Genomic DNA, 16,385 nt, shown 5'->3' with positions numbered 1-16,385 from the left:
AGTAATTTTGGTTGTAGGTTCTTGGTTTTCCTCACTCTGAATATTTCTTGCCACTCCCTTCTGGCCTGCAAAGTTTCTTTTGAGAAATCAGCTGACAGCCTAATGGGAACTCCCTTGTAGGTAACTAGCTGCCTTTCTCTTGCTGCTTTTAAGATTCTCTCTTTGTCTTGAACCTTTTGCATTTTCATGATGACGTGTCTTGGTGTGGCTGGGTGGTTCCTTTTTAAAGACTAGAGGAGGCTCAGGTGCTGAGACATCTTTACTAATGATGATTTTTTACCTGCCATGGGGTCACCTCCTCTCAGCACCTGAGATGCTCTGCTTAAATACGCATTTTAAAAAATGGCTGCATAGTATTCTGTCTGTTTCATATGTTAAAATGTTTTAATTTTTCTTTTTAATGTATATATAAATTAAGTTTGGAAAATAAATTTTGAAAATTAATTTTAAGTATTCTGGAAATGTTTGGAAAGTCAGAGTTGGTCATTACATGTATTTTATTTGTTACAGATTCTATGGGGAAACTGAAGCAAGGTTACGTCAAATATTTGCTGAAGCCACTCTGCGGTATTCTATATTTTCAGATGTTTGAAATTAGTAGTTAAGGCTATATTAATCAAAGTAGAGATACCAACACTTTATACTAAGCATGAAAGAATAGTACAAAACTAATAGTGATAGCCCTAGAAATAGATTGTAAGTCTAATGACATTATATTTAATCTATTTCTATCTAATACTATTTGGGAAGTTTGATGCATGAGTTATTTTATAAGGTAGCAAAAGGTACAGACTTCCAGTTATTAAAGAAATAAGTCTTGGAGATGTGATGTATAGGATGGTGACTATAGTTAATATAACTATCTCATCACAAGGAAGAAAGTATTGCAACTATGCATGGTGACAGATGTCACTATGACTAGACGTGATCATTTCACAAAGTACAAATATTAAATTGTTATGTTGTATACTTGGAACTAATATAATGTTATATGTCAGTTATATCTCAATTTTTAAAAATGACATAAGGTAAAGACTTAAGATAGTGTTATTTGATATTATGTGACTTTGCTTGAGTATATAAATTTATGATTTTCTTTCCTTTGGGTACTTAGGCATAGTCAGTATATCTAATTCCCTAAATAGACTATTATAGTAGCCCTTTTTACTTAAAACTTTGTTTTATTATACTTTGCTTCAAAGGGACAAATGTTTTGCTCTTTAACAACAGTTCTTATTGAATATTATTCCTCAAATTATTCTACCATGTTACATTGCAAGGAGCATTAGAGTATGGCCTATAACCTGGTCTAATGCAATATTATTTATAATATGGCTATGTTCTACCATTGTTTCGGTATTTAACTTACCATAATTACTACTCTCTTATGAAAAGAACTTCTATTTTTCAAGTATTTTTTTCCAGTGATAGTAGATGAAATAAGTAGTCTGTAGTCATAACACTGAAGGTTTGAGAACCAGAGTATACTTTATTGTTTAATGTATTTTTGCTGTCATTATTATGTTCCTGGCAGTTGAGGTTTTCTCTTATGAGAGACTTTGCATCTTTTTGTAAGAACATTGACCATCTTTAAAGTTTTTTTTTTTTGTTAACCCTCACCCCAAGGATATTTAGAGAGAGTGAAAGGGGGGGAGGGAGAGAGACACATTGACTGGTTGCCTCCTGCATGACCCCGACAGCCAGGGATCTAACCAGCAACCCAGGCACATGCCCTTGACTGGAAATTGAACCCAGGTCCTCGGGCTGACACTAACTGCTAAGCCAAAGTGGCCAGGGTGAAAGTTCTTTTTGTTGTTGTTGTTGTTAATCCTCACCCGAGGAGATATATATATATATATATATATATATATATATATACACACACACACACACACATACATATATATATATATATATATTTCCACTGATTTTAAATAGAGTGGAAGAGAGAGAGGGAGGGAGAGAGAGAGAGAGAGAGAGAAAGAAACATTGATGTGAGAGAGACACATTGATAGGTTGCCTCCCGCAAGACCCTGACCAGGGCCGGGGACCCAACCACAACTGAGGTACAGGCCCTTGACCGGAATTGAACCTGAGACTCCTTGGTCCTGGGACTGATGCTCTAACCGCTGAGCAAAACTGGCCAGGGCTCTTTTTTTTTAATAGGTAAAAAAGAAAGCATCTTTACTCTCTCTCCCTTGGACTTTAAACCTGCTCCGAGGGACAACATCTCTAGCCTCAGCTTCTGAATTAATTGAGGTATAACAGCTCAGTGGGCATTAGTGGGCAAGTTCTGCCTAGACACAGACCCTCATCTCTGGAGCTGTAGACTGTTTTTAGTTCTCTTCTTTTTATTGAGGGCAGATGCGCTAGAAAGTAACTTTGGTGCGTTAATAATGTGGGCTAGAATTAATGTAAGGTTTTTTAGTTTAACATCTGTTGCCTTTGTCTTTAATATTATCAGTTAAACCCTAAATGTGACATGTTGTGTTTTTAGAACTACTTAGTTTTAATTGAAATGTCATATATCAAATTTAAAAATTACATGCCCATTAGATAATTCATTTTACTTGTTTGCTTTTAGGCACCCATCGATTATTTTTATCGACGAGCTGGATGCACTGTGCCCAAAAAGAGAAGGGGCTCAGAATGAAGTGGAAAAAAGAGTTGTAGCTTCACTCCTGACACTGATGGATGGTATTGGTTCGGTGAGTATAGCACCAGCATTGAATCTGTGTCGGAAGGGTCAGTTCTTAATCATAAGGGGAAAATATTAGCCACAAAAACTAAAGGAAAGGACCATTAAGTAATTTTCTTTGGCAGATTTCATAGAAACTGCTAGGAGAGTATAACCTGCCATGTTTTTCTAGCATATAAAATTATATACAGCAATGTATTTCTTTTTTTTTTATTCTCACCCGAGGACATTTTTCCATTTTTTGTTCAGATAGAGCGGGAGAGAGAGAAAGAGAGAGAGAGAAAAACATTGACGTGAACGGACACATCGAGTGGCTGCCACCCACATGACCAACCAGGGCTGGGGACAAACTGCAACTGAGGTACGTGCCCTTAGCGGGAACTGAACCCAGGTCTCTCTGGACCGCAGGCCGATGCTCCAACCGCTGAGCCAAACCGGCCAGGGCAATGTATTTCTTTTTAAATTAATGTTATTAACTTAAAAACCTGAAGCAAAAATCAGTAAGAAAGATTTAGTGGTTGAATTTTAGGGGAATTAACAAAGTAATTTCATGAGTAAATGTTATATATCCATGTATGAATTGATTATTGGGGGGCAAGTAAAAGGAAAGAAAGAGAGAATAATGGAAAATGTATTTGTACAACATTTAAAATGAATTTACCTTGTTATCAGATTCTCTGATAGGGCATACACTCTTATATTAATAAAATCCATGTGCTAATTATGAAAGGGAGATATATATTCCTGACAGTCATTTACCAGAAGAAGACACTTCTTATGCAGGACTGCAAACAACTTGTCTTTTAGAGTCATGTTAGAACCTAAAGAAATTTAAAAAATGATGTATTCCAAAGTCTTTTGCATATTAAAAACTGGACTACCAGAACTTTTTCATTTTTGCTTCCTTTTGGTAGAAACTGAGCATGCAAAAATAATGTGAAGGTTTGGTATTAAGTGTCTATTATTTGCTAACAATGTGTTCTAATTTTAAGAGTAACACAAGAAAAATGTTGCTGTCGCCCTGGCCGGTTTGGCTCAGCGGTTAGAGCGTCCGCCTGCGGTCCAGAGAGACCCGGGTTCGGTTCCCGCTAAGGGCATGTACCTCGGTTGCAGTTTGTCCCCGGCCCTGGTTGTTCGTGCGGGTGGCAGCCACTCGATGTGTCCCTTTCACATCGATGTTTCCCTCTCTCTCTCTTCCTCTCTCTCCCTCCCACTCTGTCTGTACAAAAAATGGAAAAATGTCCTCGGATGAGGATTAAAAAAAATAAAAAAATAAAAAAATGTTGCTGTCTAGGGGAGGCTAGTGACCACCTGGTTCTCAGTCTTGGGGCAACACCTAGGTGTGATTGTCATGTCTCACTCAGGTTTGGTTCTCAGTTTATAAAGCTGGAGAATCCAGTGTTAGTATTTTGGAGATGGTGGGGCTCTGAGGACTGACCCGCAATGACAACACTCACAAGACCGATATATAATTTGGGGTGCCAGTTTGTTTACAATAAGAAAAATAATTATTAAGCTGACCAAATATCTTGGTTTATGGACTCTGTTTTCACTCAAAGGGCAAATATATTTGGAGAGCTGTATTATAATTAGAATTCTTGGTGAGTAGGAAGTCAGGTGAAAGGCTCTGTGTTGGAGTATCTCAGTTATTCAGTCCCAGCTGCCTTGTCCTCCGCTGCTGGTGCAGGCCTGCTGTGGATTGGTGTTCTTGCCTCTGGGCAGGCCTGGGAGCATGTGACACTGAGGTTTTAGTCTGAAGGCGTTTAAAGGCCTGTTTTTGTCTCCTAAATTCATAATTTATGGATTCATTATAATCCATGCATTTTCTGTTGGCACAGCCAGTGTAATTGATTATGTTTGCGTTTTGTTTGAATCACATTTTCTTTAAGCTTATCTCTGAGATTACACGTGGGTCTCCTGAGTAGAATGTTGAGTAATTTCTATAGGTGGCTGACCATGATCACAGTTCTTTTCTTTTTTTAATTCTTACCTGTGGATATGTTTTTATTGATTTTAGAGAGAGAGGGAGGGAGAGAGAGAAACATTGATGTGAGAGAGACACATTGATTGGTTGCCTCCTGTACATGTCCGTATCAAAACCTAGGTATGTGCCTTGACCTCTGACCGGGAATCAAACCCGAGACCTTTTGGTGTATGGGACGATGCTCCAACCAACTGAGCCACTCGTCCAGGGCCATGGTCATAGTTCTTTATAATTTTATTCTCAGAGAGTAAAAGTCCATACATATTCAAGAGTGGTTGAAGCTTGGGTGTTGGTTATATTGTTATCTATGTTTTTAGGGATTTAAAAAGTTACCAAAATTAAAAAATCAATCCATGTGTAAAGAAAATTTCTTTGACAACTGTAATAGAACCTTCTTCTATTTGAATAATCTGTAGGTCATAATCTTTGCTTTCAAGTAAGGGAAAAGTACAACTAAAAACATTTAAAGTAAAATAACTATATGATGGGGTGTTATATGTGTTACTATTCATAGGAACAGTGTAAGATGTTAGATGTGGGAGAGACATACTTACAGTAGATGGGAAGATATAAGTCTTTCCAGGTGAGGGATCATTTAGGCCAAGCTTTGGAAAATGTGGGATGAGTAATAGAAGTGTAATGGATAGAACTTAGCAGCCTGGACAGTTAGATCCATCCCTCGTTGCCTATATAGTGTGTAGGTGTGTCTCATTCTCTCTCTATAAATGTATGTGTGTGTGTGTGTGTGTGTGTGTGTATGTATATATATCTTTTACTTTTAGAAGAATAATTTGTTTTTATTTTATTTTGTTAGGAAGGAAGTGAAGGACAGGTGTTAGTCATTGGGGCCACAAATCGCCCTCATGCTTTGGATGCTGCACTCCGCCGACCTGGACGATTTGATAAAGAGATTGAGATTGGAGTTCCTAATGCTCAGGACCGGCTAGACATCCTTCGGAAACTGCTTCGAAGGGTGCCACATGCACTCACCGAGGCCGAGCTGCTCCAGCTGGCAAACAGTGCTCATGGATACGTTGGGGCCGACTTGAAAGCCTTGTGTAACGAATCAGGTGAGTGATTTGCCATATAGTTAGTCTGTGTGGGTGGACTTAATAACTGGTTTGTTTACATACTGATAATTTATATCTCATTTCTTTTTGTTTTTATCCTCACCGGAGGACATTTTTTTTTTTTTTTGCATTTATCTTCAGATAGAGCAAGAGGGAAAGAGGGAGGAAGGGAGAGAGAGAAACATTGACATGAGAGAGACACATCGAGTGGTTGCCACCCATATGACCCCAACCAGGGCAGGGACAAAAGCAACCGAGATACGTGCCCCTAGTGGGAACCGAACCCAGGACTCTCTGGTCTGCAGGCCGACACTCTAACCGCTGAGCCAAACTGGCCAGGGCTATATCTCATTTCTTAATGAAAATAGGTAATTTTTTTCTAATTATAAAATATATATATTTATTGAAAAAAATCTAGGTAATTCAGGAAACTATAAAAAAGAAGAAAGAAAAATTACTCTTAACTCTACCTCCTAAAGATAATTGCTATTATAGCATATATCTTTCAGACTTTTCTTAAGTCTACACACACACTCTCACACACGCACACACACACACACACACACACGGACGTGTAACTGGATGCATTAATGGCAGTATTAATGACGACGGTATTTATTAACATTGTGCTTTGGAAATTAGAGTGCCTGCAAAGAGATCAGAATTTTTCTTAAGGATCAGTTTTGTATTTGTTGAAGTGCTATAACTACTTAGTGAAACTAAGGAATTCTATGCCTCCGAGTATGTGTGGTGATATTTAAGTCTGAAAACATTAAAGGGCTGTTATTCATCAGCTGGCCCTTCGACTTTGAGAACTTCACCATGGCATAACTGGAGTTACTTTGGAAGCCCTGAAGACCTTTTAACGTTGGGCAATTTTTCAGAGTAATTACAACCATGGAAAGGTATTCAAATCAGGGCCATTTTTATAAGCTATTGAAATATTTGATCTGGCAAGTAAGAATTTATTGAAAAATATCTGATGGCCCTTTTTTCCCTCCTGAAAGCATGTGTCTTTTTTGGTAACCTGAAAAAGCTAGTCACGTATCTCAAAACATCTCTGGTTTGCCAGTAATCTTAGGTTCCTTACATTTATTCCTTTTTCTTATACAGGCATTTGTTTCTAAGTCCTTTCATATTTGGTGGAAATTTTTTCAGTTGTGGCATTCTGTTATTCCAGTTTGTGACCTATCCAATGTTATAAGGTGCTTTAAAAATAATTTAACTCTTGCACTGCCTGGGTGGCTTAGTTGATTGGAGCATCCTCTGGTACACCAAAACGTTGAGGGTTCTATTTCTGGTCAGGACAAATACCTAGGTTGTTGGTTCAATCCCTTGCCAAGGCATGTATGGGAGGCAACTGATTGATGTTTTTTTCTCTCTCTTTTCTCCTTCCTCTCTAAAATCAATTAAAAAAAATTTTAGGTGAGAATTAAAAATACAATAATACGCCCTGGCCAGTCTGGCTCAGGACCTTTAGAGCGCCGGACCTTGGACCAATGAGTTGCGGGTTCAGTTCCAGCCAAGGGCACATACCTCGGTTGCGGTTCGTCCCCGTCCCTGGTCAGGGCCATGCAGGAGGCAGCAAGTTGATGTGTTCCTCTCATATGATATTTCTCTCTCGCTCCCTTTTTCTCCCTCCCATCCATCTGAAGGTAAATGGAAAAATGTCCTCAGGTGAGGATTTAAAAAACAACCATGATAATAATAATGTAACCGTTGTATGGAGATTTATTCTCCACAGAATTCCAGTTCCTTTCAGATGTTTTCCTTTGGACAGATCAGTTGGAATGTAGGTTCTTAGACATTATCATGTTATCAGAACCGTCTGGGGAACGTAGGAAACAGGCGGCCGGTGTGCCCCATTTCCCCAGTTTCTGATTTAGTCTCTGAGCTGGCGCCCGAGAACGTCTGATAAGTTCCCAGCTGCTGCTGCTGGTCTGGCAACCACACTTCAAGAGCCCAGGACACAGGACGTTGGTTCTCAAACCTCATACGCATCATGTTCACCTGGGAAGCTACACACACCCCTTCCCCATACTTCACTGAGTAACGGGAGTGGGGAACTGGAATCAATATTTATGTTGTTTCCCAAGTGATTGTGAAGCAGCCAGTCCTGCATTTGCCTGTGAGCAGTTTGAATTCCTGATTTAGGGTCGTGGTTTTCCAGTTTAAACCCGTGTAAGAATCTCTCGTGGAGTTTGTTAAGAATAGTTCTGGGCCCCTTTCCTACTGGGTCAGTAGGTCCCGGGGACCCAGGAATTATGTAGTTCTGTCAAGCCACAGGTGGTATCAATGCTGCTGGTCCGAGGACTCCACTCTAAGAACCACACTGATCTAGGCCAAACAGCTCTATGAGTTTTGAAGATGCTCTGTAACTGATTTAAATAACTGGATTAACATTAGGGGATGTAATTTCCTGACTACCTCTGATAGTTTTGAATTTCTTCCCAGAGTTTTTATGTGGCACTAATGTTCTATTTCAAACTATATCATTTAACTCTCCTGCTCTAGGTAAAAAATGAGCGTGGCCCTGGCCGGTTTGGCTCAGCGGTTGGAGCATCAGCCTGCAGATCAGAGAGTCCCGGGTTTGGTTCTCACTAGGGGGCATTTACCAAAAAAAAAGAGTGTCCACGTTTGTCCTGCAGGTATTTATAATGGCTTTGAATAAAACTGAAAAATGATACTTCTGAAAGATAGAAAAGCCACAATTAAGGGAATAGTTAAGAATTAAAAATACAAATAAGCATGTAGACATCTGTTTTTCCTGGAACATTTCTTGCTCATGGTTTTTGGACCTGTGTGCTCTTTGAGCTTTTGGGTGTTGGCTGTCTGATGGTTTTCCTTCTTTCTGGACCGCCTACTAGTCAGGGCACCTCTGCCTTTTCTAACCCAACATGGTGCACAGATGTCTGTTAATCACATACAGTGAAGTGATTCCAAGTTTCACAGAACCTATGTGAACTATGTTACAGATTGTTTTTGTAATCTAAAGGTTGTTTGCAGAATGCTAATGCAAAAGGTCAGAACCCCTGTGGTATATGTTTATTTGTGCAAGCTTTTCCAGAGGATGGAAGGTTTGCAATCTTCTTTATAGACTGGACGAGTGACACTGTCTCTTGCTTTCCTCAACTTCCTCATCTTTTTAGCATTACCAAATGGTTTCCCTAACTTTTACCCTTGTCTCCATAATGATACGGAAGTTGGAAATACTACAGTAGTGTTGCTTTCAACACTTGGATCTCTTATTATCTGAGCAGATATAATGGTAATGTTGAAGGTTGAGTGTGAAACTTATTTTCAAATGTTATGTTTCCTTTATAATTTACTTTTGTGCTAGAGCATGGTTTGATATGTCGTGACTTGTCCAAAAGTGTAATGTTTTGTAGCTCACCTTTTTAAGCAGAGAGCAGCTGCATTTTGAAATGTTTTATCTCAAGCGGACAAGCTGTTTACAAGCTGAACTCTTGGCCCTGGCCGGTTTGGCTCAGCGGTTAGAGTGTCGGCCTGAGGTCTAGAGAGACCTGGGTTCGGTTCCCGCTAAGGGCACGTACCTCGGTTGCAGTTTGTCCCTGGCCCTGGTTGGGTCATGTGGGTGGCAACCACTCGATGTGTCCCTTTCACATTGATGTTTCTCTCTTTCTCCCTCCCACTCTATCTGAACTATCGAAAAATGTCCTCGGGTGAGGATAAAAATATATATATATATACAAACTGAACTCTGATACATCCTGACATTGAATGTCTATGTTTGTATTCCTTCTGGGATTAGGCCACCTTTTTAATTAATTAGTTGCATAGCCTTTTATTAATTCCATCAAATTTATAATGTTTTAAATTAACAACCTAGATAAGCATAGTATACTTTTGGAAAGCATGAAATGTTAATTATGTAGCAGAGTCATGAATCATATAAACTCTGTTGAATGTTAGAAGATGCTTAGCAACAGTGTTGTCCAAATACAGGGATTTATTATAAACTTGTCCTCCTACGGCTGCCTGTGCCATTTCAGAAGAGTGAGTATACACAGAGTTAGCTTTTCCAGGGGGTGGACATTTTGTTTACAGGGAAAGGAAGTATTTGCCTCACTGCTCTATGGATTTATCTTTAGCATCCTGGTTGATTACACATCATTTCTTCGTGTTTATACCAAATACTTGGGCCTTCATAAGACAGCATCACCAAACAGGAGGAATGAAAACTCATAAACAATGCTTTTATCATTATTACTCTTAAGTAGTACTAGTAACAATACTAAAGTTAATGACTGTAGTAAAACCTTTTTTGAGATGGAAAATTGTATCTGTCTTATAGCAGAGTTCTGAGATATTTATAGCTGTTAGTCCTCCCTCCCACCAGTGACTAGCTTATTTTGATGGGAATTTATGGTGGATCTACTATGTACAAAGTACTTAACTCTTATGAAAGGTTCTCTTTCTAACATTTTCCACCATGTTTGGAATTCTTCCAATGGTGTTTTCTAAGTTAGAATTAAAATACTGATTCTGTGAAAATTCGTGAGTTTTAAATAAAGTCCAGGGACATAGTGGGGTTTAGTAGAAAGCTTATAGTGTAGGTTCACATATTAGCCCTGCCCTTTACCAGCTAGCTGAGAGTCTTTGGGCAAGTCATTGAACCTCTTGAACTCTGTTTCCTCACCTGCTAAACAGGGATAACATACCTTTTAAAGAATTCTTATGAGGTTTAAAAACAAAGTCTGGCTGCAGTGGTCATGATTCATTCAGGCCCTTGGTTAGTAGGACCTTTCTCTCTTTAAAAAAAAAAAAGTATTGTATTTTATGTGTACTTATACATTTCTCTGGTAGAAGTTTACTTGAATTTTGGCAATATTCCTGATATTTTATGAAGTATTCATGATTATTTCAGTATAAGAGACATCTGGCAGAACCCTTTGCCTTGCTAGAGGAGTGACTTTTACTGCATCTGGATCAGTGAAGGTCTTTCCTGTCAATCAGATGTCAGGCTAGATACAGAGGAGACTGTTATGGGCTTTTCCTGACAGAACCCTCTGGCTGAACCAGAGTCAGTGTCCCCTTCTCTGCCGCCTCGTCGTGCAGGTGTCCCCTGCGGGCCTGCAGCAGAGGGGCCACACCAGTGTCTGCGGCACCATCACCGCTCTGATGAATGCACTGTGGAAGGGGCAGATCTTTACTCACTGTTGTAGCTGGGTAAGTGCTTACTATGCAGTGTGACATCTTAGAAAACCATGAATTTTCCCCTCGGGTTTATAATCTGAAATATAGTGATAGTTATATTTGGGGTGTTGGGTTTTTCCTACTACATATATATGGATATTATGTGAGAGGTGGATTTTTTTGGACAGTGAATTGAGTATCTTAGTATCACTTTTGCTGTTCATTTGAAATGACTGGTGCTGAATGGTTTGTTTCAGAAAAACGGGTGGTAGATTTGATTCTGTTTAAGCTCTAAGTGATATATACCATTTACTTTGCTAGTGGAAAGTTTTTTTAGTTTTCTTGCCAAGACTATAAAAATATAAAACTCAAAAGGTTTTCTATCTAATTAAAGCAATCAAAAACTAAAATCAGTCTATCTAAATAAAAGTTATTTCCAGGAGTTATTTTTGATTCCTCTTTCCTTTGTCAAATCCTGTCAGCTCTGTTTTCAAAATTTATTAAAAATTTGAGCTCTTAAAAATTAAAAAATATTTTTAACTATTCATTGCTCTTTGTAAACTATTGCAGTATCTTCCTTATGCCACTCTATCCTGCATCCCACCCCTCTGTTCTTTCTGTTGTCTGCGCTGCAGGCCTTTGAGTTGCAGTTTTGGAGACAGCAGAGTCTTGGGTAGAGAGAAGAATTGGGGAGGTGTCAGCAGTGAGATGGTGACTGCGGCCATTGAAGTGAATGCAATCACTTAGAGTGAACAGAGTTCAGTCATCCCTCCATTTACTGAGCCAGGCCCTGCACGGGGCGCTGGGGCCGCCTCAGTGAACGAGCCAGTCTGGACCTCTCCTTTTAGAGGCCATGAGGCACAGGGAATGGCTGGGTGTTACAGGTCATTATAGTGCAGTGTGTTAGGTGCTTGTGCATGGTCAGGGAGTGTTTAGAATGCTAAAGAGGAGAGCAGCGGACACCACCATCAAAGTTTGGGTTGTTAGCAAAGATCTGGTACGGTGACTGACGAGTGGCTAGAGATGGGAGGATAACCCAAAGAAACGGGTGACTCAAATGAAATTTGGGGAGATTTCAGGGAGGAAATAATTAGAAATAGTGCAGTGTTAGTTACCACTGATGGAGTACTTGCGATTTATCAGCTGCTGTTTGAAGCACCTTATATACATTAATGCATTTCTGATAGCCTCTGTTATAAGATTTATTCATTTTATAGGTGAGGAAACTTAGGTCAGGGAAGTTAAGGAACTTTCCCAGGGTCACTTAGGAAATCAGTAGGAGTCGGGGTCGCCAGGATAGAGGCACAGTGACAGCAAGCGGAAGGCCATGGGTTCCTTGAGAGTGCTTCTGTTGGAGTCCCTGGCTCGCTGCTCGATGCAATGATTGGAAATTGTGGAAACAGAGACAGTGATTGTCAGTTACTTTTCCAGTTTTAATGGTGTTATTATTTAGAATATTTTTACCTTTTATAAAAAGGGATAAATAGTTGGCCTACCCACCCCTCCAAATCAGACTATATATTTCATCATTATTTTCCTGGTTCCTCTCTTCTTACCTGGGTGTTGCTCTGGTCTACCAAGCTGTAGATATATATATATATTTTTTATCCTCACCCGAGGACATTTTTTCATTTTTTTTTTATTCAGATAGAGCGGGAGGGAGAGAGAGGAAGAGAGAGAGAGAGAAACATCAATGTGAAAGGGACACATCGAGTGGCTGCCACCTGCACAACCCAACCAGGGCCGGGGACAAACTGCAACCGAGGTACGTGCCCTTAGCGGGAACTGAATCCAGGTCTCTCCGGACCGTAGGCCGATGCTCTTAACTGCTTAGTCAAACCGGCCAGGGCGAAGCTGTAGATCTTTATCCTCTCTTGGCATAAGAATTGTGTTATGATGAACTATTCTTTTTTTTTTTAAACTCAGTATTTTAATACTGTTGATAAACCAGGTAAGTAAATAACTTAAAAATATTAAAAATCTGAAACTAAAAGATATATTTTTAGGAAAGTTTGTTGAAGCTGGCAAAGTGAATTCATCCTGATGTCTTAGAACTAGAAACCCTTGGAAATCATGTGGTACATTCCTTTTCACAGATGAGGAAAGATCTGTCCAGGTTCAAGCTATCTGGGATGTCTTGGCCCAAGATTCATGTCATGAGACTGGTGTGCTTTTCCAGCAAGTGTATCATCATGTGTTTGAAAGTGGTGGGGGTTCAGAACAGATCTGGCTCCTGTGTTCAGTTGAGGTTACACCAGTGATTTTTAATGTGAATGAAGCAAGAGCTCTAGTGCTGTCTTTGAAGGTATTGCACTTGTTTTTTCCTGTGATTTACCAGTGGGAAATGGGGCTCTCCCTGGGAGGTATCAAGAGAGACTTATCACCTTGTCTGCACTTAATACTGATTGAGGGAGAGGAAAGACTCCAGATAAAACAGAAATTTCCTGGAGTTTTGATATATTGAGGGAAGAATACTTTAAAAAGGAGCCTTGGAATTTGTTATACTAGCTTGCAGAATTCATGTTCTCGATTATATTATTAGGAAATTTTATGCTCAACTTTTACAATTTAAATCTGAGGTCCAGATGCCCATGTTTCCTGTTACTTCTTCATATAATTGTCTGTGAGGCAGGTAGTAATTCTAAAAAAGCATTATTATTCCTGGAATCAGTTGTAGTTCATTGTTAGTTTCTAATAAAGGAACTTAACTGCACTCTGAAACATAACATCATAATTTAACAAGCATTGAGTATAAAATTGTGGGATTCAGTATGGGTGCGGCTATATGATGTTTGTTGATTGAATCTGGACCAGATGGTATTGAAGAGCATGTATTTAGAGTAATTGCTTTTGTCCGGAAAGGATCATATGTGGATGGAGCTCGAGGTGGGACACATCATATACAGGAAGGAATGTGTTGGCGTTGGGCTTGCTTGGGGCATTTTGCCTTTTCATTGCATCTTGTTTTCTGTTCTCAGCTTTTGAAAGCATTGGAAAATGAAATAATGAAAACAAAACGACACATTTATTGTTTAATTAGTTACACCTGTATGTTGTTTTAAAGCTCTTAAGAATAGGGAAGTATTGCTTCTGTTTTTGTTTACATTTTAAAAACTAACTTTAAACTTAGCAAGGAAAGGAAATGTCATAGATTGCTTGCTCTAAGCTATATTCCTTGATGACTTACATGTGTCCGCTTGCTTCTCTGGTTAATTGTTTACTTCTGCTTTATAAAAATATGTGTAATTTAAAAAATTTAATTTCTAATGTGTCCTTGTGAGGAATGGTTGATGTCCAATAATTTAACCTTAGCATCACAGGATTTTAAAGCTGAAAAGATAATTTAGAGAAAATAGATTTTAATCTTTTATTTAATTAATGAGATAACTGATGGCCAAAGAGGCAGTTTTATATAAAGTGACACCTGAGCTAGTGGCAGATATAGGACCATGGAGGACTGGTTGGATTAATAGGATGGCTCCAGGGATCTTTAAAATTGCAAGCTCTGATATTCATTTAACATCTGAAGGCCTATGGCTGACAGCTTTGGCAAATCTGATTTGCACATTGTTCTTTGTTCCTTTCTGACAGTCTACTATACTTTATCTTCTCACATATCTACAAACAAATGAATAAAGTTGGATTTAGGCTTATTTAAAACATGTTCTTTCATATGTCTGAGAGAACTCTTTTAAGGATAGGGGTTTTGTCTTATTCTATCGGGCCTTCTGGTCTCAAATGTTACTCACATTCTTGTCCCTAGGCCTTTGTTTATGTTGTTTCTTCTGCCTGGAATACTCTGCTGCCTCTTTGTCCTTAATTCCCATGTTATCTGTTTAACATCAACTCATTTTTCTTTTTCCTTTATTGATTTTAGAGAGAGAGGAAGGGAGAGGGAGAGAGAGATAGAAACATCAACGAGAGAGAACATTGATTGGCAGCCTCCTGCATGCCTCCCACTGGGGATCGGGCCCACAACCTGGACATGTGTCCTGACCAGGAATTGAACAGGCGACCTCTTGATGCAGGGTTGACGCTCAACCACTGAGCCACACTGGCCGGACCATCAACTCATTTTCAAGTCTTCTTGAACTTGGACACACCTTTTAGTCTCATTATTTGTGAAATAAAGGAATGTACTGAATTATTTCTGTGAGGGCTATCTAAACTGTCACTAATCACTACTAAACTGAATTAGATGTCCCTGACACGAGCTGAGATGAGCACCTCATTGACTTTCATCCTGTCTTCTTTTCTAATATCTGTCACTATCCTTGGAAGTATAGCTTTAGTAGCAGCTGACAAATTTTCATGTTATATTTCATATATTTTATGTAAATATGTTTATCTCTCATTTGGGTTTGTTAAGTTGTGCTGTGTTCATCACAGAATCAATCTTTGTACTTAACTTTTTTTTTTTTTTTTTGTTAATCCAAACCTGAAGATATTTTTCCATTGATTTTTAGATAGAATGGAAGGAAGGGAAGGAGAGAGGGAGGGAGGAAAAGAGAGAGAGAGAGAGGGAAACATCAATGTGAGAGAGACAAACTGATTGGCTACTTCCTGCATGACCCAACTGGGTCCCAAGGATCAAACCTGCAACCCAGGTACGTGGCCTGTACCAGAAATCGAACCCATGACCCTTCGGTTCATGGTCCGACACTCTAACCGCTGAGCCAAACCGGCCAGGGTGTACTTTATTATTCTTTAGTTTTTGAAAACTCAAGTCTTCTTCATTCTTTTGCCTTTTCTGTCTCCTCTGGGAACTACTGTTGTTTTTTTTGATCCTCATAGACCTTGAGTTTTTGCCCAGCTTTTAATTATGTAGTTTGTATTTGAAAGTGCAGAGGTTTTGTTGTTTTATAAATATGTACTAATTTTATAATATTGTATCTTTTTTAAAACCATATATTGCCTGCTGTTTCCCAACCCCTTCTTCAAAAGAAAATAATTGGTCTCCTTTATTGTCAGATTTTATGCTTACGTGACATATATGTGGCTGGAAAATTATTAGATCACTTTCCTTGTTTCAGCTTTTAGTATTTCGGTACTGGTATGAGTGAGGTATCTGGTCTAAATTAGAAATGTTGGCAAGTATTGCCATATAGTTACTTGGGACATGAAGAACTGAGATTCTTCTGGTCTTTTGAGTACTTCCATTTATGGAAGATTTTTTTAAGAAACTGCTTAAATTCTTTCAGGCCACCAAGGTGCTATTTAATACAACACAGCACCTTATTACTGAAGTTTTGTTTATTTAGTTTTCTATGCTACTGCACCATTTAACTAAAAAGAATGTTGGGCTGCAAAACAACCGAACTTAACATAAACTTTTATTTTTGTGTCAAGACCTATGAAGGGTCTGAGATTTTATTCTACTTGCAAGCTAGCAAGTAAGTTTCACAATGCTTGCAGAAGCCACAATATTTCTGGGTCAGAGTCAAAGGACAGAGTATTATTTACAGTAGCAGAAGTA

General features: G+C 38.9%; 1 protein-coding gene across 2 annotated transcripts in view; it reads left to right on the top strand.

Annotated features, from left to right (window-relative positions):
* Window positions 1-16,385, top strand: part of SPATA5 (spermatogenesis associated 5) — a 242,947-nt gene that overhangs the window by 18,823 nt on the left and 207,739 nt on the right. For both annotated transcript variants that reach the window (XM_036240737.1, XM_036240738.1), the window contains exons 7-9: window positions 511-567; window positions 2,585-2,708; window positions 5,497-5,752. In XM_036240737.1, coding sequence (XP_036096630.1) covers window positions 511-567; window positions 2,585-2,708; window positions 5,497-5,752 — 437 coding nt within the window. The remainder of the gene's footprint in view (window positions 1-510; window positions 568-2,584; window positions 2,709-5,496; window positions 5,753-16,385) is intronic.

This window comes from Molossus molossus, unplaced genomic scaffold (genome assembly GCF_014108415.1).
Source record: "Molossus molossus isolate mMolMol1 unplaced genomic scaffold, mMolMol1.p scaffold_m16_p_4, whole genome shotgun sequence".
NCBI lineage: Eukaryota > Metazoa > Chordata > Mammalia > Chiroptera > Molossidae > Molossus > Molossus molossus.
This window is presented reverse-complemented; position numbering and strand designations above follow the sequence as displayed.